Here is a 10,000-nt window from a genome sequence, read left to right on the forward strand (position 1 = left end):
AGAGAATAGTTTATGTGGATTGTTAGTGGAGGCTTGGATTACAGATTGGAAATATGTACATTTAGCAGAGGAGATAGTAGAGGAGAAGGAGGAGAGGAGAGTGCGGTAAAGGTCTAAGGCAGCAGGGAGTTTGGTTCTCTTCCATTTCTTTTCATCAGATCTCAGTGTGATTCTTGCTGAGCGGAGCGCAGAGGAGAGCCAGTGTTGGGGAGGGGACAGAGGGAGTCGAGGGAGGAGGTGAGGGAGGAGAAGAGGGTGGATGTAGCAGAGTCTACGGAGAGTTGTGAGAAGGAGTTGATAGGAGGGAGGTGAGAGAGAGCAGTGGAGTCCAGGACAGAGGGGGAGAGAGAGCGGAGGTTATGGCGAGAGGTGACAGTGGGGGTAGGAGGAGCAGGGAGAGACAGAGAAAAGGAGATGAAATAGTGATCAGAGAGGTCCAGGGGGGTGACAGAGGGTGGAGGGGCAGCAGGCCCTGGAGAAGGTGAGGTCCAGTTGACGGCCAGCTTTGTGGGTAGGAGGGGATGGAGAGAGACAGAAGTCGAAGGAGTGAAGGAGAGGGAGGAATCCGGCAGAGTGGCTGGGGTTGGAGAGATGGATATTGAAGTCACCTAACAGGACAGTTGGGGTAGACAGAACGGGGAGGGAGGAGAGTAGATAGTCGAGTTCATCTAGAAAGTGAGCGAGAGGTCCAGGAGGGCGGTACAGTACAATTAGCAGGAGTTGACAGGGAGAGGTTAGTTAGACTGCATGAAATTCAAAGGTATTAACAGAGAGTGAGGAGAGATCGGAGGGGACAGAAAAGAGTAAGGAGGGAGAGAGGAGAAGACCAGTCCCACCTCCCTGTCCAGTGAGACGCGGAGTATGGGACAGGACGTAGAGAGAGGACAGGGCAGCAGGAGTTACAGTGTTATCAGGGGACAGCCAGGTTTCAGTGAGAGCAAGGAAATCGAGAGAGAGGTAGGAGGCAAAGGCAGAAATGAAATCAGCTTTGTTAGCAGAAGAGTGACAGTTCCAGAGTGCACCAGAGAGTGTGCGGGAGGGGGGGAGAGGCAGAGGGATGAGGTTAGAAGGGTTGGAGGAGCAGCGGCGGAGAGAGGGCAGAGGACGAGGGCGAGAGGACAGAACAGGGATGCGAGAGACAGTCATAGCAGGACAGGCAAGACAAATAGGCACAGTGAGAGCGGTGGGGTGGAGGGTACAGACCTGACTAGTAGATGACATCTTCCAGAGCGCTGTTGCTGTTCGAATAGATCCGAACCTGTCTCGGCGCAGGCCTCCCCTTGCTGGACTCCCACAGCTAGACTCCCGGCTCTTTTGTTGAGGCTCTTCTGTTTTCTGGCGCGGAAATGGGCTGCCTAATATATATATATATATATATATAAACTGCGTGGAAACCAATCAAATAGCAAATCAACTTCTATTCAATTTAACCACTCACCTGGTACTAATCACACACTAACTCAGCTATTTCAAACACCACCTTACAATGTTATCAAATGTAGTTAATTTAAAAATTACTTGAAGCAGGAACTTACCTATCTGCCTCAGTCCCTGGTTCCTGTAGCTATAGATAGATAGATATTACTGTTTTAGTCTGGAATTTTAATTCACGAAACACGAGACAGTAATAAAAATAAATGTTTTTTTTTATTTCTTATTATCGAGCCTCATTGAACGAAAGCTACACGCAGATTGTTAAATTCACTGGGTGGCTCACTCTCGGCTCTAGAGATACTGACTCCAATCACTCGTCACCCATTTTGCCCATGTGGATCCACTCCATCGGTGATGTAATACACATTCTCAGACACAGAAACTGATAGGCAGGCTGCTGGAGATTAGAGGGAGAGAGAGGTCGGCAGTAGCCAGTGAAACACACACTCACACATGCAGCAACGCACAAAACAGGTACACATTATGAGTAACATACAGAGTCCCAACTCCTTCTCCAGTCCATAACACAGACCATGTTCGGTGCGGTTGCCCCGCCATTACAGTATTGTAGTGTAGTGTAGTGTGTTGTAGTATGTTGTACCATGGCCCTATAAAATATATTCCCAAATTCACAAATGTGATTGTTTTCACTAATTGGTTTTCACTGCTTACAAATTCAGGTAAGAAGGCCATTCAGTAGTCTGATACAGTATTTGTTTTACTGTTTGAGTCCTTTCTCATATTCCTTCACTGAATCACTAGATAGTTCCACTTCACTACACTCATCATTAGGAATAACCATTTTTTTGTTTAAATTTGCAAGTAGTTCATATAACTAACAGACTTAGTGATAGGAAGCTTATCTCCACAAGAACCATTTACCAGTGCTACTTGACATTATTGACTTGACAAAATATATTGTCCTGTCAAGTCTCCAAACATGAAAAGCATGAACAAATACCTTTTTATAAAAATATTTTGTATAACTGTATAACTTAAGATTGTTTTTAGTACATTATATACACCACTGCTTTAAAACCTACCCTGTAACTTTCTTTTTTTCCAGGCAGTGTTCCATCCTTAGCTGCTGGCCTTCTATTTGGTAGTTTAGCTGGTCTGGGTGCCTACCAGATGTCTCACGATCCAAAGAATGTGTGGATTTCTCTAGGTAAGCGAAGTTGTCTGTGTCGCTGTACCTGGACAGTCTCTGCATAATCATAATCATAATTATATGCTAATCATAGCATGGGCTATTGCTGTTGATATGAGGATCCTTTTGGTGATGTGCATCCCATCATACCTTTCCACTTTCTAATCACAGTGTATTGGGGCAAGTGCTGTGGTCTGTCATGACATCAAACTGGGAATGTTTTTTAACATAGCCACATACATGATAACTATAATTTCAATCACTCAAACTTGCTTACATTTGTGATTTTATCCTGCATGATTCCTATAATGGCATGCATTTCCGGTCTCTGCACCAAAAAAAAAACTGACCTTGTATGGTGCACAATACAAATGCCAACGTTTATTTTAAAAAATACCAGTTTACAACTTAATAGAATGTCAATGTGTGTCCTTGTTTCGTAGTTGCATCAGGAACCCTAACTGGAGTCATGGGAATGAGATTTTTTAACACTGGAAAATTTATGCCTGCTGGTCTCATTGCAGGTGCAAGGTACTGTACAAGTATATGTTTTTTTTTTTTTAATTATTATTATTATTATTTTTAAACACAGAAACCTTCCTAAACACTTTTTTTTTGGTTTTGTTTGCAGTGTGCTGATGCTGGGGAGAATCGGAGTGAAGATGCTTCAAAAGCCCCATCAGCCGTAAAATTTTGTAAAAAAATAATAATAATAATAATAAATAATAATAATTATATATATATATATATATATATATATATATATATATATATATATATATATATTCAACAACAAATAAAGGTAGACAATCAGCCTACTGTTTTAATCTGGAATTTTAATTCACGAAACGCTACACAGTAATAAAAATAAATGTGTTTTTTTTTGGTTTTTTTTATTATCGAGCCTCATTTAACAGAAACGAAAGCTACACGCAGATTGTTAAATTACTAAATATAAATTGTGGCTTTCTCTTATGACAATATTGTTCTTTTATTAGTATAGGATTGTATAAAACTAACTTATATACATCCATAAGTTTATGGGCAGATTTGCTTTAGGTTGTTGTTGCCCCACAAATCGCAAAATATTTTTTTGCACTCTTGTGAATTTCTAGCACAAGCTAATATACAAATATATTTTTCTTAAATGTCTAGAACACATTATCCTGTACCACACACAGCGGTCCAGATAAGCTGCGTATCTGCCGTTTTACACATTAAAAAATCCGAAATACGCATTTAAATGTGATGCGTAAAAATCTGCATATCAATTTTGCTGTACAGCTTTTCTGCCTACCCTAAAACTTCCACTAACAACTACATCTCCCAGAATACAGTGTCTTGTTACTAGGAAACTGTACACAAGAAAACTAACCCAACAAACGTTATCCAATCTCTGGCTAGCCCTATTGTCTTTGCAGCCAATCACAGTAAGAATACGACAAATTTGAAGCTACACAGGTTGAAGCATAAACACCCCAGTCCTGCTACAAATTTGTCTGGAACCATTGTCCGAGGCAACCTCTAAAAAAAGGTGCCTATAATATAAAAAACTGTTTTAGAACTTATTAATGAATTTCCTTATTTTATTTTTCTGTATGGATTGATATTGAAGTTTAACATGTTCGCTGAGTTTAAGAATTGAATGTTCAAATATAAGTAACGTAATTAATTTGGAGAGTCAGTGTGATACCTCGGGGGAAAAAATGCGCTGAGCCAATAAAGAACCTTGTAGAACACACACGTGGTTGTACAGTAGTTCAAAGTAACATTGCAGTTAAAAATGGAAGGCTCTTTTTTAATCTACAGTATTTATCTAGATTACTCATGACTTCAAGGTAATGTTGCATTTTACCCCCTGAAAATACATTTTACTGTCTTAGTGTTAAAATTAAAGGGTACATTTCTCCCAGATCCAAAACTTATCTGGAGTGCTGGCCACACACCATAAGTACTATAAATAGAGGGAATAACAATGAAACTTTGAGGCATCCCTATTTGTTTTAAAAAAACGATTTCAGCATTTCAGCTAGGTCGCGTATGTAGAAGTGTGACAGTATGCATTCCATATATCCTGTCATTGTAAATATGGTGTGAGATAGCGGGTTGTGAGAGACAGCAGGGAGGGGGTTAAAACCTCCCTGCGAGAGAAATGCACCTTTTTGTTTGATTTGTGTTGCTTTATTGTTTCATTTAATTTTCTAATTGATTTGTTAATTGTATTATTGGTTAGTTTAATTGTTTGATTATTAATTATCATCCGCACCTGGGCGTTATTAAAAATTAGATCCAGGTGCGGGAGTTTAAAAGGAGAGCAGGCAGTCTCCTCGAGGCTGCTGAGTAGAAGGAGGCAGAAGAGGTGCTCTGTCTCCGAGTAGCCAGAGAAAAAAAGGAAGTGCGGTGCCAAACCGGTGTTTTTGGAAGGACGGGAAAACAGCGTAGCTGTCCTGTGTTAGCCAGGGTGTTCCTGTGTGTTAGTTAGTGCTCGTACAGAGCTAGGTGTTTATTTTGTGTGTTTTGTTTTGTTTTGTGTTCATTAAAAAAATAGCGCAACCGCGCAAGAAAATCCATTTCAGTGTCCTGGGTCGTATTTTTAAAGGGGCAACGAACCCGAGCAAGGGCCGTACGTTTACAATGGTCAGAAATAACCTCTCTTCGGACAAATTGTTGAGACAATGACATTTTTATTAATCAAGAAATAAATACAAAACAAGAAAAATATGCTAAACATTACTGTGTAAAAATGAAATACATTCTACATAGGCATATGTATCTAAAAATGTAATATCTATACGTCCAACTATTACATTTTTTTTTATTACAACTAAATAAAGATTGATTTGACATACATTTTAGTAATCTACAGTATATTTCAAGACTGTAATACATTTAATACAGTGTTTGACAACAGTTACAAATAAAAATGATTTTAATGAAATGAATAAATTACATAAAAAGCAGTAAGTGTTTAGCGTGTCTGAATTTTTTTAATAAGTTGCTGTATTTTATTGGGGATTGGTGCAGAAAACATACACCTAGTAACTGCTTTCTGAGATCCAGGTACCCCTCCATAAGAAACTATGCAGCCCAGTGCAATTAATTTCATGCAGGTTCTAAACCATTATTTGATAAGAATACTTAAAGTAAATGGGGCCAACCGATGTAAAACCTCAAACTGATTTAAACAGTTCAGTAGGAAACTCCAGTCATTTCACTACACACTGGGTTTAATTAAATTGCATTTTAACACTTGGGAGGGCCCTGTTTAATTTTTTTAATGTTTAAAATGATTACCAAGGAAGGCCAATCTCTTCATTTTTAGTATGCAGCACAGGCATAAGGAATGTCTTCAACAAGCTACAAAATATATTTTATTCCACCATATTTACAGCAATCTTTATGAAAAACAATATTAACATATTTATAAGAAGGAACCTACCAAATCAGATGTATGTATTTATTTTTTATATTGGTTATTAAAGTTTATTCGTAGAAAAAAAAAATCTCTTTCAAGTAGTAAGAGTTGGAAGCCTCTACATGATTCACATGCACATTCAAAGCTATTGTTTCTTTTATCTAGGGGTGACTGGTATGCACTTTGTCAGACCACAAACATTTTAGAAGTGGACCTCATAGAAAAAAGCAAACGAGTTATGCTACCGATGGGTACTATATTTGGCTGCCCAGTCTATTCTTCCGTGCACGGGCTGGATTGGTGGTGCTCGGGATAAGAGATTACCAGAATTTTTTCCAGCTGTGTTGAAACTTGTGCCTGACAATTGCGAACGTGCTGCTTTGGTCTTCCACCCATCATAATCTGCAAAAAAATCAATCGCAATTCAAATTAGCTCTAAAATAAAAATCCTGATTTCTAACATGTGGAATTTATATTAGACATTTTATAAACCACCCAGCTCCCCCTTTATTTTGGCAATTTCCATGTTAAACGTCTTTATCTAGCACATATACATCAGAAAACTTGCGTCGTAAATTTTCTATCACGTCATATACAGTATCTTCCCCAGTTTCAGGCACGGGTGTATAGCGCTCTTATATGCATTATTAGCTGTGGAGTGTATTATTATTATTATTATTATTATTTATTTCTTAGCAGACGCCCTTATCCAGGGCGACTTACAATTGTTACAAGATATCACATTATACATTATTTCACATTATACAGATATCACATTATTTTTACATACAATTACCCATTTATACAGTTGGGTTTTTACTGGAGCAATCTAGGTAAAGTACCTTGCTCAAGGGTACAACAGCAGTGTCCCCCACTGGGGACTGAACCCACAACCCTCCGGTCAAGAGTCCAGAGCCCTAACCACTACTCCACAATAAACAAATAGGTTGTTTTGACCAGTACCAATCCTGACAAGGCTTCCTTACAACTTGTAACACCAACACATAAATAAATCTCCTCGTTTCATTCTCTGTAGATACACAGGCATCCATTTCTCACTCAGCTGTGTATATACAGATGATCCAGTCTATCAAGCACATTTTTTAGGGACTGCTGCCATTGGCCAGTGAAAAGCAAAACTGCAGACAACTGTTAAACTTTGCAGATGCACATATAAGCGCCTGCACGCTATTCTCACGGGAGTGACACATTTGGAAATACACATGAAAATTGCAGGATAAGCAGCTGGGTGGTTAAAAGTTATAAATAAAATATCCTAGAAATCAGCTCCAGCCGCTTTTAAATATGGGTGATTTTGCTCCGAGTGTTGAAAGATCTAGAGCTTGACTAACAGTCGCATTTTAAAATTGATGTTGCATTCATTCAAATCACACTAATCAAAATTCTGCCACAGAGTTGATGATTTAGGTTTAACATATGTTAATTTCCATACATTTTACTTTTTATATATTCAGAATACTACAGTACATAGAGTGCTGTGTTTCTTTTATTTATTAGTATGTCCATAAACACCCTCAACACTTGCTTAAAGATAAGGATATCTTCCCATAAATGAAAAGAATAAAATGTTCGACAGACCATGCTGTATATCTAAGCGTTTTTAACTGTCCGTCAGAAGCAGGATTGGTTAATTGTTCATTATTAATTTAATGCTTAATTTAATTGAGAAGGTTTTCTGTTAATGTTAATTTAATTACCGTAATTAAGTTACCTAGTTAATTGGTTATTCATTATTAATTTAACTTTGACGATTTTATGCATTAACATGATTGCCGGGATTCCGCATTCATTTGTCTTTGCAAAATGTATTGGCACACTGAATACAGGCAATTTACAAAGTGATTCAAATGTAAAATACTGCTTTTCTAAAATGGAGGCTCTTAAGCATGAAGCACAAAAAAACGATTGCAAGAAGTCAGTACCTGCAATCATAAAGCAGTTCTACGCAGATTGTGCTGCCGTAGACAACTTATTTAAGATGTTTGAAGTTGAATACAAGCTTTGCAAGAATGGGAATGGAAAAAAGATAAGTAAAGTTAATAGAAAAAATAAATGTCTTAATTGTTATCCAATTGTGGTAATGTTAATTAAATTAAATAAATTAGACAAATGATTAATTGTTAATTTAATTGAATTGATTATAATTAGGGCTTCTGTTTTTCTGGTTTTATTAATTGTATTTTTCGGTGCTTATTTTTAGCTATTTTCGAGTTTTATGTAAATCGTTTTTTTCGGGGGTTTCGTTTTTGATATATATTGTATGAAATTAGTGTTTTCGGTTACTTTCCAAAATGCTTGAGCGTTTTTTTTGTGTGTGTGTGTCAAAATATGTATAGTAACTCGACAGTACTTGCACAATTAAGTTGTACCTTCTTTCCTTTGCTGTCCTACATTTCGCCACAATTCTGTTTTAAATCCTCCGTGTTTTAACTGTAATACAGTTTTAAATCCCCCTAACAAGCCTCCATCCTGATTGTGATCTCGTTTTAAATCTCGCAAGCGGAGTCTCCAATAGAAATGTAGGAATGTGCTGTCATTCAGTAGTTGGGGTAGGTTTAAAGTATTTAGAACTAATCATTGATAGATACAAGTCAGGAAGGCGGGACATTGCCCAGCAGCATTTATTTATTATTATTTTTGTAGTAGGTTTTATTTTTTTAAATGGGAAAAGGGTAAAGTCAACATGAATAGATTAACCAATTCCACAGATTTTACGGTGTTTATTGGCTATCCACCGATTTTAATAAAGTTTTATCAGGTTTTAGATCAGAAGCCCTAATTATAATGAGTATGTAATTAAATGTATTGCATTAACTGCATGTTAATTTGTCCAACCCTGGTCAGAAGTATGTACTCTGTCTCACAATTTTTTTATGTATGTGTTTTTGTGGACAGCCTACTTAAGTTGTAGGGAAAGGGAAAAATGCATTCGATTCAGGCCTGTTTTAACTGATGTGGAAACTTCATAAAAGGACTACTGTATATTGAAATAGATTAGTTTTGAGCAACCATCTGACATTTTGCATTAACAGTGAATGTGATTGAAGAGCAAATTATTCCAAATAGTTTAATAGTTGATTTAAATACAGTATACATATAACTTGACCTTATTTTGAAACCACTAAGGAATCAAATAACTAAACAAATGTAACCACTACTTCTTGCAGTTGAGTTGTTTTACCTTCCTTATTGGCAACTGGCTTTAGGTTGGATGGTTTTGTTTTGTCATTCTGTATGTCGGATGTAGAAGTAAACTCTGATAGAAGCAGAAGAGATGGAAGAAGAGATAAACAGCAGGAGGAACAAAGAAGCATAAAAAGAAAAAAAAGAACATGCATCATATGATATAAATGGAACTTGGGCCTATCACACAGATGCTGGTATAAAAATTGGGGTTGTATGTGAAATTTACAAAAAACAAGCAGCAAGTGACTTTTCAGTCTGCTTTGTATTTATTGCAACAGTAAATTTATAGCAAAATCTTAAGATTACCGCTAGATTTTGCTCAAGGTGTTGGCATCTGAAATGATTTATAGGAGATATTTTCAGTTGCATTAGAGATGGTGCAGTCTCAATTACATAAAAGCACACTTCGCAGGGATTCTTAATTTTAATTTTTTGAAAACTGCACAGCTTGCAATACTCAATACAGACCACAGAAACACTGGAATAATTCCTTCAAAATTATGTCTTCATGCTGTTTGGTTTCTGGTATTGGTACTCAAACACAGTTAAGTGCTGTCAAATACAGTGTTCACTGTGCTGCTAGTTCTGCACTAGTACCCAACTGAAGGCAATAAAGTGTAATTGTGCATTAGCTTGTCAGGAAGTGAATCTGAATTCTGTCATTGCCACTTTTTGGAGCTATGTAGCTTTAGTGTTACTTAAAATTGACTGGTTAACACAGTTAGTAGCTGAGCCTTGTTTATTTGCATTTAATGATGACTCATTGGTTAATCTTTCTTTGACTCAGCGTAGAA

General features: G+C 37.3%; 2 protein-coding genes across 11 annotated transcripts in view; one reads left to right on the forward strand and one right to left on the reverse strand.

Annotated features, from left to right (window-relative positions):
* LOC117400456 (transmembrane protein 14C-like) overlaps positions 1-10,000 on the forward strand; it is a 22,644-nt gene that overhangs the window by 11,926 nt on the left and 718 nt on the right. For 2 of the 3 annotated variants that reach the window (XM_034000467.3, XM_034000465.3), the window contains 3 exons: positions 2,501-2,602; positions 3,028-3,115; positions 3,216-3,298. In XM_034000467.3, the coding sequence (XP_033856358.2) occupies positions 2,501-2,602; positions 3,028-3,115; positions 3,216-3,273 (248 nt within the window). In that variant the 3' untranslated portion in view covers positions 3,274-3,298. Of the gene's footprint in view, positions 1-2,500; positions 2,603-3,027; positions 3,116-3,215; positions 3,299-10,000 lie in introns of those variants that run through there. The other variant, XM_034000466.3, reaches the window with a different exon arrangement.
* The window catches only part of LOC117400455 (serine/threonine-protein kinase MAK-like), a 36,831-nt gene continuing 32,090 nt past the window's right edge, over positions 5,260-10,000 (reverse strand). For 6 of the 8 annotated variants that reach the window (XM_034000457.3, XM_059022684.1, XM_059022686.1 and 3 more), the window contains 2 exons: positions 9,202-9,276; positions 5,260-6,401 (listed from right to left, as the gene is read on the reverse strand). In XM_034000457.3, the coding sequence (XP_033856348.3) occupies positions 6,241-6,401; positions 9,202-9,276 (236 nt within the window). In that variant the 3' untranslated portion in view covers positions 5,260-6,240. The remainder of the gene's footprint in view (positions 6,402-9,201; positions 9,277-10,000) is intronic. The other 2 variants (XM_034000460.3, XM_059022687.1) reach the window with 1 other exon arrangement.

This window comes from Acipenser ruthenus, chromosome 4, assembly GCF_902713425.1.
Source record: "Acipenser ruthenus chromosome 4, fAciRut3.2 maternal haplotype, whole genome shotgun sequence".
Lineage (NCBI taxonomy): Eukaryota > Metazoa > Chordata > Actinopteri > Acipenseriformes > Acipenseridae > Acipenser > Acipenser ruthenus.